General features: G+C 40.9%; 1 protein-coding gene across 4 annotated transcripts in view; it reads right to left on the bottom strand.

Moving 5' to 3' along the window:
• Window positions 1–22,665, bottom strand: part of Unc5d (unc-5 netrin receptor D) — a 543,514-nt gene that overhangs the window by 11,663 nt on the left and 509,186 nt on the right. For all 4 annotated transcript variants that reach the window (XM_055593498.1, XM_055593499.1, XM_055593500.1 and 1 more), the window contains 3 exons: window positions 21,318–21,467; window positions 12,264–12,428; window positions 4,604–4,782 (listed from right to left, as the gene is read on the bottom strand). In XM_055593498.1, the coding sequence (XP_055449473.1) occupies window positions 4,604–4,782; window positions 12,264–12,428; window positions 21,318–21,467 (494 nt within the window). The remainder of the gene's footprint in view (window positions 1–4,603; window positions 4,783–12,263; window positions 12,429–21,317; window positions 21,468–22,665) is intronic.

Below are 22,665 nucleotides of genomic sequence, written 5' to 3'. Positions count from 1 at the left end.
TAGGGGAAAAAACATCATAAAATGCAAAATAATGTTAGTTTAGATATGGTGGAATACTGCTGGCTGAAGCAGGTACTTTTAAAAATATTTATTTCTTTTTATGTGTATGAGTATTTTCCTGTATGTGTGTGTGTGTGTGTGTGTGTGTGTGTGTGTGTGTGTATGTATGTACCTGCCTGGTGCCAATGAAGGAGGGCATTGGCTCTTTTAGGAGGATAGGAGTTAAAGCCTGTTGTGGGCCACTCTATAGATGCTGGAACTGAACCCAGGTCTTCTGCAAGAACAGCAAGTGCTCTTGACCAGTGAACCATCTCTCCAGCTCCGGAAGGAGGCATTTTATCAGTCCCCAGAAACGTCCTTTACCACCTCCAACTAATCACATGTGGCCAAAGCAATAGTTAGTTACTACAGCTGAAATGACAAGCTAAACACGTAAATGTGTACATTTGTTCACATTACAAGTATGGGTGCTGAATAAGAACCAGTCCTGGTCACAACACCCATCACAGCTGCCGCTGTCATCTACATCACTCTTCACTGGGCTATAAGGCATTTTCGATGTGACCCATATGGCAGGTTAGTTGCAAGACTGCCTGTATGGCCAGACACCCTATCCTGTTTCATATTCTCACCAGGGGCTGAGCCTTCATTTATTCCTGTTTTTCTTGCCGTGTGTGTGTGTGTGTGTGTGTGTGTGTGTGTGTGTGTGTGTGCATGTGTGTGTGTTGGTATGTGTTTGTGTTTGTGTGGATATGTGAAAGGCATAGAATCATCAGCAACACTGACATTTACATTTGCCAAGGAAGAGTAAAGAACGTCTTCAAGACTGCCAGAAAAATAGAGCAAATATTTTCTTCCATTCTCTTGGAAATCTTTTCTTTTTGGATTTAATGGCTGTTACTAGCACCTGTTCAATGCTTTGCGAAGGTGGAAGAAAGAGGAGTGTCAGAAAAAGGTCCATCATGTGATCAAAGTGAGTGAATTCTCTGAATAGAAAGCATAAGTGCATCCCTGGGCTCATCTTTCTAGTCTGACTCTACAGCATTGCTCTTACCTAATGCTCCCTGCATATTGACAGTTTTATATTCCCTGTGTTTCAGATTTATAAATTTTATGCTATGGTTACACCATGAGAGAGCTAAATCAGTGATCTGGAATCGCTCAATAGGAAATGGAGGTGGATTTCATTCCATCTATGTCATACATGTATGCATCTCTGGTATTTGTAGTAGCTTCATTGAGAGTGTCCCCAGCAGGCTCCTATATTTGAATGCTGGCTCCCCACTTTGTGGAACTGTTTGACAAGGAATAGGAAGTGTGGCCTGTTGGAGTGGGTTGGCCCTGTTGGAGGACATATGTCACTAGGAGTGTCAAAGCCTGCCCATGGCAGGACCAATCTTGCTCTCTCTGTCTATAACTTCCATACTGGGTGTGAGCTCTCAGCTCTGCCTCCAGCATCATGCCTGTTGCTTGCCATGTTCCATACCATGATGATCATGGATAAACCCTCTGTAACTATAATCATACTCCAATTAAATGCTTTCTTTTAAAAGTTGCCTTGGCCATGATGTCTAATTTTACAGCAATCGTACAGTAACTAAAACAGAAGTCTAAATAAAAATATAAAAGGAACTTGGACATTTCTGCAAAGTGAGACTGAGCTGAGCCAACAGATACCAACCAGGTGGTTGCAAGCAAACATCATATTCTGCTCCTCCAGATATTTTAGCACCCACATCAGTCCTAGACTCAGCAGCCTCCTCCATCTTGAAGGAGCCTGGACATAGAGCTGAAGGGGAATCCTCAGCTCCTGGCAATGTCCTAAGAAAGCTTAATGAGGATGGGCTGTATGTCTCAGTGCTCTGAGGACAGCAGACTGGGGGAAAATACAGCACACTGACTATTTGTGTAGGTACAACTGCAGTTCACTAGATCAGACAGGCTTACTCTGGGTGGGCTTTTTTTTTTTCCCCTTGCAGGTTCATGTTGCAGAGACAGTAAGTTGAGCAGTTGTTGAGTTGTTGGCAACGGATCCCTTGTGATCTAACTAGTTCCTATCTGGTCACTTACAGGAAGTGTGCTGAGCCTGGTTTAAATCCTTCACTTCAAAGTTAGGCTTTGGAAAAGCAAAGTTGGAGAACACAGAGGAAAGTAGGAAATGCTGCCCACTGAATTGAATATGTTTTCTGTATAAGATTTCAGGAGAGATTACACACATTCAGGCTATTCTAATTTGGTATTCATTGCAGCAATGTCAAGGTGAACAACTAACATTTGTTGAAAATGTTCTGGGTACTATGTTGGAAATTTCCACAAAATAGGTATTTGAATTACTTATGTCAAGGGAGTTTAGGCTGTCCTGGGGATGAGGTATTAGGAGAAAATAAGCAAGTCAACATGCTCTTGACCCTGGACACAGGAAGGGCAGCTAGCTCAAGTGTGGACAATTGATGTTCATTAGTGCCTGGGCATAAAAGATGCTAAATGTAGGTCCCAGCTTGATTTGCAATTTCCCTACAGTGTGAGGTCAGAAATACATGACTTTGGAGCCACATACTGTAGGTCTTATGTATCCTGTAAATGGAGAGTCAAACAGAACAAAGCAGGAGCACTACATGTTCACGTTATAAATAAAGAGAAAGGCACAGGACTGCATGGGGCACTGTGCAACAATGACCCATTTGTTAATTTAAAAGTTGATACTTTAAAATTTTGATACTTTAAAAATTATAACCTTTCCCAATTAGAATAAAGGCCTAATGTATTGCCTACTCTCTATGCCCTTTACTAGAAAAACTCAGGAATTTATGGGACAGATTTATACAGACTGGAATTGGCTCTGGCACCCGGGTGCTGGGCAGACTTGAGTCCCTTCTGAGCAAGTATCTTCCCTCCCATCCACTTCCCTCTTTTCTTCACTCTCCTCTCCTCTCCTTACCTCTCTTCTCTACTCCCCTCTCCTCTCTTCTCCTCTTCCCTCTCTTCTCCCTTTCCTTCTCCTCCCTTTTCCCCTTCTCTCTTTCCCTCCCCTCCCCTCCCTTCCCTTCCCCTCCCCTCCCCCCTCTTCACTATTCTCCTTTCCTCTCCTCTCCTCTCCTCTCCTCTCCTCTCCTCCCCTCTCCTCTCCCCTCCCCTCCCCTCCCCTCCTCTTTCCTCCCTTCCCCTACCACCTCCTTCTCTTCTTCCTCTTCCCCCCCTCGTCTCCACTTCCGATCTCCTCTCTTCTCACTTCTTCTCCTCCCCTCTTTTTTATTTTTATCTATCTCTCTATCCCTCAACAAAATTCATTTTCTGGGTTCGCTTTTCATTCTGTGTCCATGTGTATCAGAAAGTGAACTTGACACAGTTATGGTATTTATGGATGACAACCAAGAAATCTCTCCTCTTTTAAACTTACTAAGTTTAAAAACTCATTGACCTATTGTTTTTCCTGCATATTCATATTTTTTGTATGCTTCCATTTTCAGTATAGGCCTATGTCTTTTCAAGAAAGTATCTATTCTTTTTGGGTCTGACTATTCACTGGAAATTCATTTTTCTCTGCCAACAGTTTCTGATTTCTGGCTGGATCCATTCTGAGGCAGGGAGCAGTATACCATTGTTTCCTGGCAGACATCTACCTTCCCTTTCAGAGTAAAGAAAAAAAAAAGAGGAGTCATGTATAATGTCTGTAAAAATGCAGAAGAAAAAGTGAAACGGAAAGAGTAAGCCAAGAAGTGAGAAAATAAGGCTTTGTTTGGAAAAAAAAAATCAAAACAAAGCAATAGTACAGTACCAAAGGCAAAGAAAACAAAAGTGACCCATAGAACCCAATCTTATCGGCTTATTTGGGAGCAAACAGAGGGTTATGGAGAGGAGAGTTTTCATTTGCCAAGGACTTATCCCCACGAGTGAACCCGAATCCAGCACAAACCTGCCTTCTACCCTCCACTGCTGTTGCTCTGAGCAGCTCACCAGTGCTTTTGCTCTTCCGTGGGAATGAAGCTTGTTAGGGGTTTCTCTGCTCTAGGCAGCTCTATTACAGGACAGCATTAGCTAACCCAGGCAGTAATGAGCACTGTCACTTCCTGCAGCTTACTGCTTCTGTGGTAGTGTCACGATAACTCTCTGCTCACTTAGTGGCAGATCTAAAAGTTGTCCTGAAGTTCCCTCTAAAAGTTGTTGGGTTTTTTATTTCTATATATATATATTTTGGCACTGGTTGTTGCAGACTGAGCATGTCCCTTTAAGGGCTAAGCAGTGCCTCCCATTACCTGATGAGGAGAGGACATGCAAGCTATTTGCTGCCCTCTGTCTATGTAGCAGTGTAAGCTATGTTCTAATCATTCACAGGACAACACAATCTAGGCCTCTGTTTGAGTAACCCAAAAAGCAAACCTGGACACAAGGCCAGAACCACAGCAGGGCTTTTTGGTAATGTGCCCTGAGAAGAAGTGAGATGGCAGTAGGCCCTCACTACATTGATATGTAACTGGACTCCAAGTAAAAATGGGCTGGAAAAATCCATCGGGATGCCCAGTCCAAATAGTTGTCCCAGCTCCAGATCATTTTATTTTTCAGAGTTCGACAAGTCAAAGCATTTTCACAAGTTGCCCCCAATTACCTATTGATGCTGTTTTTCTGTGCTAACATCTGCCAGTCCTTGCCTTTGGCGTTGGGGGTATCAAACGTAGCACAGATCCTCTGCCTGATGGAATAAGGAATTTTGAAGGCTTTCGGGCCAGTCTGTGCAGGGAAAGTACTGTCCTCTTGTGCGAAGAAAGTGATGGTTTCTCGTTCACTCTATAAACAAGATAAGTGATGCATGATCAGATCCAGAGAAAAACACTGCTGACATTTTTTATTTGTGAAAATCTATGTTAACACACATGCTCAAAATGCATACATAAAATACACTGACAGGTTCCTCCCTAGCTTTCAAAATAGTAAGGACGTTCTTTAGCAGTCCATCAATCATGTCCTAAAGATTTACAGTAGCCCCTTCCACTCACGGATATCATAGGTCACCAGCTCCTAACATCATGGCCTGTCTGCTAAGGGAAGAATTACGTAGTTTTTATTTTATTTTATTTTTTAAGGCTCTCGGGGATAGATGGGAATTAATATGAAGAAGCCACCTGGTGACAGATTTGGGTTCTGTATGAGGAATGACCCTGTGATAGTCATCGAGGCCAAGGATGAATAGGCTGATCACAGCAGCAGACTGGGAAGGTGTAAGGGCAGACTGTATCTTAATGCTACAGAAGTTTGCTCTATTCCCTAGTTCTGGAGCTGTACGACATGATGATAAATCTTGCTTTTGATTTAACTCCCCTCAAAGAGACAGACTCTGCCAGAAGACAACACTTCTGTTAGCTGTGTGTGGAGTGGTGCCGCGAAGGCTTCTCCATGCTGTCTGCCCAGCTGCTTCTACCGCCCAGCTCTCCAGTAAGGGTTTACTGTTGCGGAGCATCACAACTCTTAGGTCACCACATCTGAGAAAAAGTCACAAAGGAGATCCGCCAGGTTGTGATGGTGACTGATAGGCAACTGTGGACTAATAGAATCTTAACAATTTGCAAATATCTGTTGGAATGAAGCCCGTGATTATTACGTGCTGGGAAATAAAAAGAATACAGCTGACATAATTAAAGTACGCATTAAGATGGCTTGTAATTAATTATTTTTCTTCCCCCATGGGTTTAACCTAACCCGCAGGTTAAGCCTGTGGTAAAGCCTTCAAAAGTAGGAAAGGATAACCTTTCTCTCTCCCTCCCTCTGTTCTTCCCTCCCTTCCTCCATTCCCTTGCCATCATCTCTTTTGAAAGTACTGGAGATTGAGTTCAGGGCTTTCAGCAAGGTAGGCAAACACACTTCCTCTGAGATGCAACTTCAGAATTGGTGGCATCTCCTTCAGCCCTGGCAGATGGAGAATGACCACACTGTAATTGCCTGTGAGTAGATGAGTAGCTAGGATCCAAGAACAACCCATGGCCTATGGACACATATGGGATGGGAACCTGTGTACCACAGAATAAGGAATTGAGTTGTGCCAATTTCTTGAACAAGCTTGGACTCTGAGCTGCAATAAGAACGTTTCCCTGACCAACACCTTGGTTCAGTTGATGAGAACTTGACCAGAGAACACAGCTATGCCATGTTTATACTTTTGGCTTATAAAAATAGAGCTTTTCGTATGTTTCTAGGTTGGTGGCAAACTGTTTTGTTGACAAAAAGTATTTCAAGGAGGGTGGAAGGACTAGTTGTGATGCTTTAAACCCCACTCGGTGAGGTTTTAATTTTTTTCCCTCAAAATCTGTCAGCTTACGAGACTTGCTGATGTAGAGGTTTATTAACAATTTGCAATGCTTGTTTCCCCCATTATCATGGGACATGGTGACATGGTATATGTCTGGAAAACCCAGGATGCCTCAAAGTGTATATGCCTCTTAGATGTTCCAAGAGGGAACAGCTTGGTTGTCAAATGCCCATGCAAGTTCCTACCTCACGCATTCTTGTCATCATTTCAGTATTACTGCCTAGTTTCAGCTCTGTTCTATATTATATCACAGAACAATCTTATACAAACTCAGCATTTGTGTTTGGTGTGGTTTAGTAACAAAAGTAGTTTAGTTTTGATCAGGAGTTGTTAAATTGCTTTGCAATAGGCCTCTATATGTTCTGACTTGTAACTCTGGGTGCTATATAATCTTCTGTCTAGGCTTCCTAATCAGACCTCCTGCAATGTTTACAGGCTCAACAGACAGCGGGGAAGCTTGTAAAAGCCACCCAAGTACTTTGTGAAGCACTTGAAACTACAAGTTGGATGTCCTAGTAACTACGCCAGCCCTCGTTTTACTGCTTCAAAACAAATATGAAATATACAGAGTGGAGAGGTAATAAAAAACAATCCTGTGTGGATGATAGATAATAACGCTGTGCTTTGGAAATTTATATGTAGGGGAGTCTTCATGGAAGAAGTGTTTGAGTTGGCCTTGAAGGACTGTAGCCATCGACTGACCAGACTGTGGGCAGATTGGTCCTTATTTCAGGCAGAGTGGACAATTCTGCTCTGATATATTGGATGGTTATACAGTAAACCCACCTGGCTTCTCACTGCATAAAATAGGTTACAAGTAGATATTATTTTTTATCATGGTTTATAAAATTTCTGTTAGCCTCTAAAAATGCATATCAAGTAGGAATAGCTTCCTTACAGATTTTTCTGACTTCAAGAGTAGAGCAGAAAGTAAGAGAGGAAGGAGGGGAGCCAGAAGAGGAAGAAAAGAAAATTACATTTATACATGTTAACAAGGCAGTCTTGTGTGTGAAATGGAACCAAAGTTTATTAACCTTGGGGAAGGTGGCTTAAAAATGAAAAAAAAAAAAATACAAGCTAAATAATTGCAAGATACAAGATTTACTTTGGATGACTACATGTTACTCGAATTGTTCAGAATAACAGAACCTTGGCCTATGAATGTGTCTTGGTCAATAGAGTACTTTGCGAGCATGTGTGAGACTGTTCTCAGTGTGAAGAAAGAAGTGTGTGTGTGTCTGTGGGTACATGTGTGTGTGCCTATGTGTGTGTGCGCTTGAGTGTTCAGGAGTAAGGTAGACTCTGGGTATTTCCCTCAATTGCTCACCTTATTCATTGAGACAGGGTTGGTCTCTCACTGAACTTGGGGCACCACAGTTCCAGATGCTGAACAGCAAGCCCCAGTGATCCTCCTGTTTCTGCCTCCTCAGCGAAGGGGTTAAAGATAAATTCCCCTGGAATTTAACTACCTGAGTAGGCGCCACATTGGGTCCTCATGATTCACAGTGAGCATTCAAAACAATCAGACCAGATCTCAGACTATGTAAAAGGACTAGTTAGGATTGCTTAACCCCCAAGAATCTCTGGGCAGAAGAAAAGCCACCTTGAATCATTAAATAATGAAGGAGAGAAAGTGTGTGTGTGTGTGTGTTTTTTAAGGTGAATAAAATATATAAGGTCGAATCTAAAAATAAGCACTTCTTTTATTGCACTTTAATAAGTGGATCCATTTCACTCTTAAAATTTCTAAACTTAAATTTTCCCCCTCTACCAGGATGACACTTTATGTAACATTTATGATGTATTCTAAAAGACAGCTGAGCCAAGTAATAAGAATGCTGTAGGTACATCACATTCTCTGATTGTTTAAATTAAATATGCAGAGGAACAGTAGATTTTCATGCTCTGTACATCTGAGATAAGCCGCTACTACCTGGCAAGCATAGGGAGTTGTAAATCAATGAGAGATTCCGAGTACTCTATTTTATAGCAGACAAATTATCCCCCAACTTCCACCACTTTTGGAGGAAAGATAAGAGAATTGCTTAAAGGGAAAATTGTAACATGCAAGATTCCCATTTAAGTCATTTCTACCCAAAACTGTCTTCAATAATATTATATTAAAAAATGATGGGATAAATTATGTGAGGGTTCCTTCCCATTCCTTAGAGTCTTCCAGGCTACAGTCTTTAGATGGGTGAGAGTATTGATCTGACACAGCATTGGTTGGCAGTAATCATTATATAATTCAACAGGATTGCACCTAAGAGAGAGGATTCACTGCTCCTAAAGACTGACACAATTCTGGCCACATTGCAAACATCGTATTTACTTGGAAAACCATTTAGACTGAAGATGTGAAGGGAAATGACAGATGTAACGCTGATCACATAGAATCAAATATCTTAATGGGTGTGTCCTTTACTGACTTAGACATTTAATACACATCCATGCCCTCAAACACACATGATGATTACTCTGTCAAATATAGGAAGTTGGTACACTAAGCGAACCTACTCAAATAAGACAAAGAATGAAAACTCTGAGCTGAAATGCATAGGGATCTGAGGGACAAGATTAAGAAAAAAAATCAATGACATCTATCACTGAAAAAAAAAGTTCCATATTTTTGTGACTGCATTTATTCAATAAGCCATAGAGGCTAACTTCCTAAACTCCCTGAACCCTAAAGTCAGTGTTTGAAATCTGGTGAATAGAAAATAAAACCTGTCTTTAAAACTGGGTCTATGATTCCAAAGTCTCTCATGTGTAGAATGTGTGTGTGGTAAGGCCATAGGACAACCTTGAGCATTGTTCTGTCTTAAGAATTATCTGCCTCATGTGTGGGTTTTATTTGCTTGTCCTTCTGTTTGTTTAATAATTTGTTTGTTTGTTTGTTTTTGAAATAGTATCTCAATGGACCTAGAGCTCACCTAGGAAGGTCGGGTGGTTGGGGTGTGAGTTTCATAAATCTGTGTATCTCTGCCTCCCCAGAACTGGGATTAGAAGTACATAGCATCACACTTTGTGTGTGTGTGTGTGTGTGTGTGTGTGTGTGTGTGTGTGTGTGTGTTATGTGGGTTATGGGGACTGATCTCAGACATCATGTTTGTATAGTAAGGACTTTAAGGACAAAGATATCGCCAAAGCTCTGCTTTTCTTTTAGACAAAAGAATTTCTCAATTGTTTTATCACTCCATTTATGTACTTAAGAACAAAATTACTGGTGTTGAGATATTTTCCACAAATGGCTGAGCTCTGAAATTGAAGACTTGCATTATGGGGTCATAGTGAGGCTCATTTGGGGTCCTAAAATAATGTAATGTAAGTTGAGACTTTGAGTCTGAAGTCAGGTCTCTCAATTTGCAATGTGGTTCCCCATCTCATCAGTTCACTATCCTTAGACAAGAAGAGCACCTTCCTTGAGATTTTATATCATGTACAATTATAAGTGCAGTAATTTTTCAACCACAAAGCAGTGATGGTTATGTGATGAATGTAAAACAAATGACACAGAGCCTGAAATATAGAGGCTGTCAAAAATTATTAGTTGTCTTCTAACATAGAGAATGCTAATGAATTATCCTGGCCTAAGATGCCCTGAGAATGGGTCAAGTTCCTGCAGTAACGCTTTAAGCAATTAATAAACCAATCCTTGACAGACTCGAAAGAGCAGTAAAGCATCTAAAGGCAGAAGCCTGTGAGCCAATAACTATCACTCAACAAAAATTTCTTATCTTATTTTGATACTTGTTTTCTAGTATCCAAATATATTGCAATGCTATCTTCTTGATAGCTTAATGTCACTGTAAACTTTGAATCATTAGAAAAAAAGATTGACAGTCAAAGATAGGAAGGATTGGATTTCTTGGCTAATTTTTCTTTGATGTACTTCACAAATTTAGGTAAGTAATAACAAAAAGTATTAGGGTGTGTTAACCCTCTTTTGTCCTCCTATACGTTTCCTCTAATAGCAGAAGTTGACCACCAGCGTCTGGATGTCTTTAACCTAGAATAGTTTGACCTGTTAACAGACATGTCAGGCAATCAGGATCTGATGTCCCTTTCCTCTGCCTTTGAATGGGTGTGCCTGAAAGTTTTTTATTTATTTATATATTTATTTTTCTCTTTGGTTTTTCATTTTAAAAGTCCATGGCTTGGGAGGTCATAGGCCCTGGGAGGGAACTTATTACTGTTGTTTAGTCAAGTTGTCATGGAGACAAACTGCATTCTAACTATTTCTGCTTCTAACTGTAACAAATGCTACTTATCAGGAAAGCTTCTTTGCGGTGAATGGTAGTAAATGCAGACTTGTGCCCATTCATGGTGTTGAGGATATGGGGGGGAGATGAGTGCCCACCCATGTATGGGGCATTTGTACTGCTCCCTCTAAAGGGCAGAGCTATCACACAGGGAGCTGAAAGAATGTAAGTGGCTGGAAACCAGAGAGAAGGGCCATGAAATGGCACAGCTATTGCAAACATATCTCATGCCACTGCAGTTGCCTGCCCTGGGACTGCACAAGACTTGTTCCGTCAACTGCCAATCATGACTGGGGCAGGGACTCAGGGAGATGCCCGATGAGCTATCAGTTTCTGGTGGGCAAGAGATGCAACTGTTCTCAGTTGTGTTTCCACTAATGAACCCATCAGGCTCAGACAGACATTTTCAAAAGTGTGGCCACAAAGATGGTTAAAAATCAGTGGGTTACAAAGCAAACAAGCAAAAAGACATGGATAGGAGGGTACAAAGAGAGAGTACGGAAAGTGAGAGTAACCAGAATGCATTGTTTCAATGGTTCTCAACCTTTGGGTCGAGTCCCCTATGGGTGCTGCATATAAGGTATCCTGAATATCAGATATTTATATCATGATTCATAACAGTAGCAAAATTACAGTAATAAAGTAGAAATAAAATAATTTTATGGTTGGGGGTTGACACAACATGAGGAACTGTATTAAAGGGTTTCAGCAAGTTTCCTATAATGTTTATATTTTATCTTGAAATGTATTGAATTAAATATGCCAGGACTGTTCAAGAAAGAGGTTCTCAAAATACCTTGTCCAGATTTCTAGATGTACTTTCCCCATGAAGGCTCCTTTAGCATAATTAATTATAATTAATTATAATTATAATTAATTAATTATTATAAAAAATAATTAATGCAAATAGTTCACATACACAACAGTTAAGGCAACTATCAATTGTAAGACATGATCCTTGGGAAAGCTATCCAGTCTTCAGAAAAACTATTTGGGGAATTAGCAACACTCACTTTGCATAAACAATGAGTTGAAATGAAAATGCAAAGAAGTGATAATGCTTTACAGTTACACGTATTCAAAGCGAGAGACATTTGAAATTGAGTTTAACGCATATAGACGTGTTAAATTTTCAGACAAGAATTAGATAATTAATATACCATTCGTATTTATATGCTGATAAATATATGTTAAAATCAGTGGGTCACAAAACAAACAAACAAAAAGATACGGGGGTAAAAATGGGAGTTGGTGGGGAGGGGCTCCAAAGATGAAGTACACAAGATGACTGTCCTCTAAAACACTATCAGGAATCAGGTGAACAATAACCCAGTAGCCACCTGAGTCTCAACTGCCATGTCAGTCCACCCTGGACATATGTCGGCAGCTATCACAGGCATGCTGTGAATTAGAAAATTGCTTTCTGTTGTAGAAGGATCCCTGTACCTGCTCCTTCCCCCAAAGTCCATCTATCGAGCCTTGATTGGCGTCTCAGAAAGACTGAGGTTCCCTGTCCATTGGGAAGATTGGTTCATTTCTGAGCCTGAGAAAGCGTGTTTTTCCTCATTGGTAAGGAGAGTGAAGAATCTACATGACAAAGTCCTAAGAACCTGAAAAGCTGGGCAGCCTGCAAGGGTTTGCGACTGGATTGCTATTCCCACAGTCCCTTAAGGGGACTCAAAGGAACTGCATGCCGGATTTACCTCTAGGATGGATGTCTGCACTTGCAGGATCTGTTCATGGCCTTTGAGCTGCCGAATGCAGATTTTGCAGGACAGCTGGGTGGTGGTGGGCGTGTAGCGCTCCAGGGAGAAGGCACAGTGCAAGGGCTGCCGGTTGCTGCTCCACACGCGGGAGAAGGGGACCTCCTGTAGAGGGGGCGGCGGGGAAAGGGGAGAAGAGGGCATGAGAGACAGAGCCCCGCTTAGAGAGGAACCAGAACAGGAGAGACTTAATCACAGTAATTATGATGATGATGATGATCATAGCAAATATAATTGCGTAAATGAGCTTGGTGGAATTGTAGAAATAATGTTTCAGCATATGCCAGGCAGCACAGAAGTAATTAATATCTATTTCCAATTGATAACATTTAAATTCCTAAGCCATGCTGCAAGAGCTCAGATTTCACTCAATGACACACACACGTGCGAGCACACACACACACAAACACACACACACACACACACACAATTAAAATACCATTAAAACTTAACTCTCCCCCACACACTAAATATTATCCTCCTTAGAAGGCTTCTGTAGTCCATCCTCCTAGATAAGCCTGGAGTAGAAGGCTACCTTCTCATTTTAGTGAAAATTATGCTGAGAAATTGACTGGCCTAAACACAGACTCATGTAAACTTTTATAGGGACACTCATTGCCAGTGTATGTGATAAAACTGCATACAGCCCAGAGAGAGACACCATATTCTTGGCACTCAGAGAGACAGAGATATCTAATCACCTATGCAGGGTCATGAGAAAGATAAGTGGGAATGGCTAGACACTACATAAGTGAAATATACTAGCAATTTAGGTCTGGTCCCATCCTCAAGTGATCAGTACAACTCAGTGGAAAATATAGATTTTACTAAATAAGAATGGGAACTATTCCTTTTTCCTAATACTAGCTCGATCATGCTGACAAAGGCATTTTTTACAGTTTTCTTTTTTCTTTCTTTTCTTTCTTTCTGCCTTCCTTCCTTCCTTTTTTTTCTCTCTCTCCATTCTCCTCCTCTTCTTCTATATGCTTCCTAGTCAAATGTGGGGAGTTGTCAATGACCACATATGCCCAGCTTCTAACAATCTTCATCATCACTTTTATTTCCTCTGTATATCACCTTGTTAATTTGTTCCTTTATTGATAAAAATAGAATTTTCTGCAATACTGAAACTTAAAAGAGGCAAGAGATGTGTGGAGTCTGGAAGCCAGAGACTCTAAAGTGTGGCTGGTGATAGGCCTGTAGTGTGTTATAAGACCAAGGCCATGACTATAATTATTCACTTCGAGAAACCACTTTTTCCCAAGCTCTAATGTTCACACTTGTTTGTATGACTTGCTTCCTGATTTTCTCTGCGCGTTACACAGATTTAAATTTGGTATACTTTTGTGAGTAACTGTTCTTCCAGCCAAGCAACTGCCATCTTGGGATGTTCAGCTCTGCAAAATGTTCATCCCAGCTGGGCTTCTTCACTGTTAACATCCCCCTCATAGTGGAGTAGGAAGGGTCATGGGACCCTCATCTAAGTATCCATCTGTTCCCTTTCATCAGCTATATACAACTCTGTCTTAATTACATGTGGCCTCAGGGAGGAACAAGTGCATATAAGCTTAGGGAGACACAGAGGAAGGGGCTCTATCTATGCAACTATGGGAAAACCCTCATCTCTGATGGATTAGGACTTCCCAGGTGTGACCTAGGTAGGTGAGAGGTACCCAAACTCCTGTCATAAGCATCTCACTGTAAGAAACCTCCCCAAAAATACTCACTGGTTCCCAAGAGTGGATGTTGGTGTAGAAGTCCTTCAGTTTGTCATTGGAACCTTAGAAGGGGGGGGGGTGCTGTGTATGTCTCCCCCTGGGAAGGGATTTTAGTAACAGATACTTTCTGGAGAAACCATCAAAATAGATGGATTTTAGACTTGTAGATTGTTCTATGCTTAAAGAGGAGATATCTAACTTTGGAGAATACAAGAGAACAGAGTCAAACTTTCACAGTTATCATCCGTTTTAACAAGAATGTAAGAATCATATAGGGCTTTTGTTTTATTTGTATTTGTTCTTAATCCTGAGCCAAAGAAGAGTCAGCAGACTTTCCTGCAAAGATGTACAGAGGGATCAGAGGAGGTCTCAGGTGTGACATTAATTTATAGCATTTCACAGTTCCTCCTCCTGAGCTCTCTCCCACCCTGAAATCCACACGTTACTCCTACTTCATGCCTCAGCCTCCTAGACCCCTGCCTCTGTCCAGGAAATGCAGTCCCATCTACCTGCTCATGGCCAACTGTCATCTCCTTTTGTAGGGCTCTAATAACTACATCTCTGGTACTTGCCTCCTCATAAGACCCTGGCACTGTGGATCTGAGATACTCCACAAATGCTATGTGACCTTTAATTCTTAGACAGTTTTATTATCTCTCTTCCAGGGTCGTTCAGCACACCTTCCTAACCCCATTATCAGTATATTGGCATTCAACAGACAACGGCATTATGGTTACTCACTTCTAGTCATTATGTGTATTGGTTTGAGAAGAAATGGCCCCCACAGACTCATGTGTTTCCATGACTGGCCCATAGGGCATGGCACTATTAAGAGGTGTGGCCTTTTCGGAGTGGCTGTGGCCTGGATGGAGGAAGTGTGTCACTGTGAGGTCAGGCTATGAGGTCTCCTATGCTCAAGCTACACCCAGTGGAGCATACAATCTCCTTCTGCCACCTGCAGATCAAGATGTAGAACTCTCATTTCCTTCTCAGCACCATACCTGCCAGCATGACACCACGTTTCTCATCATGGATAATGGACTAAACATCTGAAACTGTAAGTTACCCAATTAAATGTTGTCCTTTATAAGAGTTGCCACTACAAAATTAACTCAAAAAAATCAGTAGCACTCCTGTATACAAAAGACAAAAGGGCTGACAAAGAAATTAGAGAAACAACACCCTTCACAATAGCCACAAATGACTATAAAGTGCCTTGGTGTAACCCTAACCAAGCAAGTCAAAGACTTGTATGAAAAAAATTTCAAGTCTCTGAAGAAAGAATTAGAAGAAGATATGAGAAGATGGAAAGATCTCCCATGCTCATGGCTTGGCAGGATTAACATAGTAAAAATGGCCATCTTACCAAAAGCAATCTACAGATTTAATGCAATTCCCATCAAATTACCAACACAATTCTTTACAGACTTGGAAAGAAAAATTCTCAACTTCGTATGGAATAACAAGAAACCCAGAATTGCTAAAACAATCCTCTACAATAAAAGATCTTCTGGAGGTATCTCCATCCCTGATCTCAAGCTGTACTATAGAGCAACAGTTATAAAAACTGCATGGTACTGGCATAGAAACAGAATGGTGGATCAATGGAACCAAACAGAAGACCCAGAAATAAACCCACACACTTATGGACACCTGATTTTTGACAAAGATGCCAAAACCATACAATGGAGAAAAGATAGCATCTTCAACAAATGGTGCTGGTCTAACTGGATGTCTACATGTAGAAAAATGAAAATAGATCCATTCTTATCACTCTGCACAAAACTAAAGTCCAAGTGGATTAAAGACCTCAACATAAAACTAGACGCATTAAATCAGTTAGAAGAAAAAGTTGGGAAGAACCTAGAACTCATTGGTACAGGAGACAACTTAATGAACAGAACACCAACAGCACAGGCTCTAAGAGCAACAATCAATAAATGGGACCTCATGAAACTAAAAAGCTTCTGTAAAGCAAAGGACACCATCATCAAAACAAAGCGACTGCCTACAGATTGGGAAAGAATCTTCAACAACCCTTTACCTGACAGGACTCATATCCAGTATATATAAAGAACTAAAACGTATATATAAAGAAGTATATATAAGCTGAAAAGCAGCAAACCAAGTAATCCACTTAAAAAATGGGGAACAGAGCTAAACAGAGAACTCTCTGTAGAGGAATATCGAATGGCAGAGACACATTTAAAGAAATGCTCAACCTCATTGGCCATTAGGGAAATGCGAATCAAAACAACCCTGAGATTTCACCTTACACTCATCAGAATGGCCAAGATCAAAAACTCAAGTGACAACACATGCTGGAGAGGTTGTGGAGAAAGGGGAACCCTTCTCCACTGCTGCTGGGAATGTAAACTTGTATAACCACTCTGGAAATCAATCTGGCACTTTCTCAGACAACTAGGAATAGTGCTTCCTCAAGATCCAGCCATACTACTCCTAGGTATATATTCAAAAGAGGCACAAGTACACAAAAAGGACATTTGCTCAACCATGTTTGTAGCAGCTTTATTTGTAATAGCCAGAAGCTGGAAACTGCCCAGATGCCCCTCAACTGAAAAATGGTTACAGAAACTGTGAATGGCATATTACTCAGCAATGAAAAATAAGGAAATCATGAAATTTGCAGGTAAATGGTGGGACCTGGAAAGGATCATCCTGAGTGAGTTGTCCCAGAAGCAAAAAGACACACATGGCATATACTCACTCATATAGACATATAAGACAGTATAAACCCACTAAAATCTGTACATCTAAACAAACTAAGCAAAAAAGAGGACCCTAAGTAAAATGTTCAGTCCACATCCTGAAAGGCAAAGAGGATGGACATCAGAAGAAAAAAAAAAAAAAAAAAACAGGAAACAACCTTGGAACCTGCCACTGAGGGCCTCTGAAAGCCTCTGCCATGCAGACTGTCAAAGCAGATGCTGAGCCTGATTTCCAACTGTCGGGCAGAGTGAATGGAATTTTATATAAGAAGTGGGAAATAGTAAGAGCTGGAGAGGACAGGAACTCCACAAGGAGAGCAACAGAACAAGAAAATTTGAACACAGGGAACTTCCCAGAGACTCATACTCCAACCAAGGACTATTCATGGAGATAACCTAGAACCCTGACAATGCAGCCACTTCTCATGAGAACTGATAGACTAAGATCAGAAAGAAGGAGAGGAGGACTTCCCCTATCAGTGGACTCGGGGAGGGGCATGCATGCAGAAAGGGTGGGAGGGTGGAACCGGGAGGGGAGGAGGGAGGGGCTTATGGGGGGGATACAAAATGAATAAAGTATAATTAATAAAAGTTAAAAAAAATAAAAAAAAATGAGTTGCCACGATCATGATGTCTCTTCACAGCCACAAAACCCTAAGGAATTATGAGGGACACTGATGTGATCATTACCTAGGAGCTGAGCCTTATCCCATGATCCCTGTGCTTGGTGGTTCACAGCAGACCTCCAATATCTCACATTATAAATCAAGCCTCCTGCTTCATCTTTCCAGGCTTCAATCATCTTACGCCCTGTCCCCATTCTCTATATTCTCATTCTTATAATCTCTCCAATAAAATCTCTTCTTTAAACCAGTTGATCTCTGTAGTTCCTTTGTATATGTCTCCTTCAGAGGAACCAGTTACAGCATGGGGCTGTGAGGTTAATGGTTGGGTTTTACATTATAGGATAATTTAAGCACTTGGCTTCCAGGGTTATACAGTGTCCAGTTCAAGATCTATCACCTCAAAAAAATCTACATTTTCTGCTGTGGGATCCTTGGTAATATTTACACTTTCTTAAACTATGGTACTGGCCACTTACTTGAAAATGCCTCCTCTGATAATACTTGCTAAGTTTCCTGTATTTTCTCCCCAGACACTGGAATGTAGAAGATAAATACCCTCTGCAGAAATAGTCTTCCTTGTAGAAAGGCATGAGAATCAGCATAAAAATATCTTCTCTTCTGTCTCTTCATGCCATTGTAAGCAATCAAAACACTTAAATCTGTTTTTAAGACAGGACTGAAAGAATAGGTTTTTATTGTTGAATTCAATAGCAGCTGCCAATAGTGCTCAACAAAACAGTTAAAAATAATAGAACTGGAAGCTCTGTGATTAGTGTGTTTTCAGGGCAATTGTTGTTGCTTTCATTTATCCCAAAAAAGAAAGGGGGGGGAGGAAAAACCCACCCTCTACCCCAAAACAAAACAAAAACAAATCAAAAACAAATCACCAACAATGCTCACTGAGCTGAGAGAAATTGCACAGAAACTGTGCAGAGGACAAAGTGTAGCAAAGTTATGCGCGGTTAAAGAATTCCGGAAATGTTTTCATTCTGGTTCCCATTATAATTAGGTTCCTAGCAGATGGAGAGAATGTAAATCATATCCTAGCAGGAGACAGACACTGACTTCTAGAAGATTCATAACATGCTACAAAGACAGCTGTCTTTATCCCAGGGACATGACAACCTGACTTTGTGTTTTATTGGTTCTATATAAATAAATAATTGCTGCCACAGAGCTTATCATAGCTTTTCAACCCAGAGCCAACAATGGAAAAAGGAATTTATAATGAAGAGGCTTGAGGTCTCAGTGACCTATTAAGAGTCAGGGCTGTTTGGTCACCTTCCCAGGAGGGCAAGGAAAGAAGCGGAAGGCAGTAGTAGTGGATTCCTAATTATGGTAATCTTGAGTCTTGGGAAGAAAACATGGAAAGATGAGTTACTTGGAAATGCTAGCATCATGGGTAGAGGTTTTCCTGTGAACCAAAGTCAGTGGGTGCTCCTGATTGCTCTTCCCTCCTCTACTGCAGAAGTTGTATGACATTCTGTGTGATGTAGTGCTCCAGTACCTGGTCAGAACCTGATGTGATCCTGTTAAACACAGGCCTAGTCCCACAGCTCAGGACACAGAACCAACTCACTCTGTTTAAGAACAACCTGTAATATAGCTGCTGCTATCTGACAGGCAGATGTTTTTGGACCTCTCTCTCACACTTGTAGTTTCTTGGAAATTCGATCTCCCAGAAGAAAACAGGATGGCATTTGGAATGTATGTCAATTACAATAGATAAATTCCTAGACTGTCAATTTGTAGAAAAAGACAAATAGAGAGTAATGGCGCCTCCAGTTTTCCACACTTTGGGCTGAAAGATGACAAGGAAACTTAGTGGTTGAAGAAGAGAACAGATATCAGGAATAGTATGATTTTCTGTTTCTACAATGGCTCTCTGAGATAACCAGAGAGAGTTAGAGAAAGAGAGAGAGGTCCAGCTATTTTCTAAACATTAAGCCCTTAATGAATACTGTTTCTCTGCTATCCATACATACAATGACATACATTAGGTTCAAGCAGTCTGACCACAAACCCACCACTAAGAGCTTTGATCTAATGCCTGGAACAAACACGCATGACCATTAAACCCAGCAAAATAATCATTCAATACGAGGAACTTGGCCATGACATGGGCAAAGATTAGTGGGAAAGGATGGTGGAAAGGTGGAAAGAAATGAAGGACGGTGTGGAAAGTAATTCTGGGTTAGAAAAATGAAGTGGAAATGAAGACTTGGTTGGCAAGCCTCCTGACACTGGGAAAATGAAACTGTTTCTCAGCCTCCCAAGACCCTCTCAAACTAAGCTCAATTACAGAAGTCAATTACTTATACGTGTTCACAGCCTCCCTGGATTCCAATCCATGCTAATACTAAAGTGTATTGGAGTCCTTGCAACCTAAGGCCCTTTGGCTCTACCAGTGCAGTTGCATCCTGAGAGGTCTATGTGTACCTGACCCCTAGTCGTCTTCTGCTCAGTGTATTCTTTCTATGTCCCTGGTTTTGGAATTATTGTTAAAGAGCCTACAGAAAATTAACCTTTCATTCATTTAAAAAAAATCTTCAAGCATTAAATTTAATAGTGACTTTGGACTGAATGACTTGCATTAGACAAGGTGCAAAGTGGCCTTTCTAACCCATATAGATTAACATACAGGAATTCACCTGGTTATCGGAACTTGTTTTAATAACACCCTGACATTTGATCTAGGACAGAAACTTTGAATACTGCCTCCGGGAGAGCAAAGGCACTTAGGCCTTGAACGTCATCAGCACTACACTGATTCAAGAATCTTCTAGCTAGGAATCTGTTGAATGTGCCAAACTGAACGGGGGAAAAGGTTGGGGCCCTGAAAGATGCTGCTGTCACTTTGAATGTTTGAATGCACTAAAACTGTCTAGGGAGGCATGGTGCCCAAAGAATTACAAGATTTAAATGGGAAAATAATTTGAGACTCCGCATTTTACAAGTTGGAAGCATTGATGGCCTGAAGTCTCTCTATCATGGAATGTCTGTGTTTTTGTTTTTGTTTCTTTTTTTTTTTTCTTTGCAAGTTGGCTGTTTCCCCTTCTGAATAACTATATGTCAGTGTCAATAAAGAATGTGTGAGTGTGTGTGTCTCTCTGTGCGTGTTTAATAAATACTAGGAGAATGAAAAGGTTAAAAAGCTCCACACAGCTCTGAACTTCATGCTGCCAGGCATAAATATGCTCTGCAAATGCAGATCAACATGGGCCCACCAGAAACTATTCCAGGGTTAAAGAAATATCCTGTCACTTGAGGCAAAGGAAACCCACTTATGACAAAAATGTAGGAAATTCTCAGACTTTGAGGTCAGCATCACAAACTTCTCTTTTTTAATGGCAAACATAAATAAATAACCTAAGATGCTTAAAAAACTTTATTAAGTGACAAATGAACACTGATCTATAAATGTCTTTATGTATTTATAAAAGGACTCCTAGGAGACTTCCTCTTGCCTTTGCTTTCTGACTAGGGGTATCATCTCATCTTGCTCATTGCATTTGGCAGCAAGCATCTCACATATGATGGGTAACAGCTCTGTTCTCAGCCATAACTATCACTCAAAATCATCACCCTGAGACGTTCTGCTTCTTCACTGCTGACTGTGATTAAAATAACGTCTCACGATGATTGATTTTAATAAAAACAACACACGGCCCTTAAATTTCCATCTTCAACCCATACTGAACAATTCAAACACAACACAGTAGTGTCACAGAACCCGAGATGCAGGCACTTCTTTTCCCACTTGATAGACACCTCTGAATTTATGACAATATGTTCTTTCCTGTGTGTGCCCAAACCGTTTTATCATTGACAGTTTAGAGGTGCAATCCATACCAGAAGGCCCCTCCCAGGTTTGCTGGTCACAGAAGAGCTGTTCCCACGATAAGCCTGTTTGGTTGATACCTGGCATGCAGTGAATGGTTTGATCCTCCAGAGGAATGGAGGGATGTCAAGGACCGAGATCTGAAGACTGAAGGTGTTCCCTTTGAAATGCAGCAGCTTTGGTTCTTCCAGGAGCTGGCCGCCTTGGTGTCGTTCATCAGAAACCACTTCCTGTAGGAGCAGGAAAGAAAAGGAAAAGGCACACTGAAGCATACAGCCATTTTTGTACACACTCTTCTATGGTATAGACATACACTCCCATGTGTACTTGTGACAAAACACACACTTCCATAGCCAGACAGAGTCCCAGACTTAGGATTAAAAGCTGCTTAAAAAAATCAGGATTTGATCATCAAGAAACAACTGTTCTTTTTTGCTCATGTTATGTTGGCCTATTTACAGTTATTTTGTGGTGCGCGCGTGTTTGTGCAGAGGTGAGAAGACAAGTTGCAGGAATCATTTGTATGCTACTATGTACATTTCTGAGATTGAACTCAGCTCATCAAGCTTGGAAGCAAGTGCCTTCACCTGCTGAGGCATCTTGATGAGCCTTGTAGAGTATCTTTATTAGTGTGCGTTCCTTACACCAAATAATTGGCATCATCAGGGCATTTTACACGTGTACATCCTTTAATCATAACAATCCCATCACCTTACATAGGCCCTTTTCTACCTTTGTGTCTCTTTTTTTTTTTTAAATCTAGAAATTGTGTGAGAGTTCATGATTTTTGTGAGCCTGTATCATTTCACTAACATGATAATCTTCAGTGGCATCCATTTTCTCATAGATGCAGTTTCATTCATCATTATGGCTGAAAAATACTCCTGCGTATATTTGTCACATTTACTTTCTTGATTCGCTAAGTTGGTTATTGTCAACAGTGCTGCACTGAGCAAGGCCACGCGGGTGTCTTTGTGCTATGCTTAGATTTCACCATGAGTGCTACTCCTGGATCAAACTGTATGTCTTTTAATTTTTCTGAGGAACCTCCATACTCATTTCCATAACAGCTACACTAACTCACATTCCCTCCAAAAGTCTATAGAAGGGCTCCATCTGCCTCCAATTACTTGAGCCAACATTTGTTATTTATTTTCTTGATAATATTCTTTCTGGCTTCTTTTAAACTAACTGGGATTTGCTTAAGCTAAAAACTCCTCCTTGGCACCAGTCTGATTCCAATGCTATCACTGGCTGTGATATTGCGCAAGGACCGGCTGCACAGACAGTACTACACTGCCCTTCACAATACAGGCAGGCAAGGTGTTTTCTACTCTCCTGCAATTCTTCACTACGGCAGGCATTATCTAACATTCTTTTTTTTTTTTTTTTGTCTCAAAATAAATGTGCTAGAATGTAATAGCATTC

This window comes from Psammomys obesus, unplaced genomic scaffold (genome assembly GCF_907164565.1).
Source record: "Psammomys obesus unplaced genomic scaffold, mPsaObe1.curated_primary_1811, whole genome shotgun sequence".
NCBI lineage: Eukaryota > Metazoa > Chordata > Mammalia > Rodentia > Muridae > Psammomys > Psammomys obesus.
The sequence above is the reverse complement of the archived record's forward strand: the minus strand, read 5'-3'. Positions and strand labels throughout refer to the sequence as shown.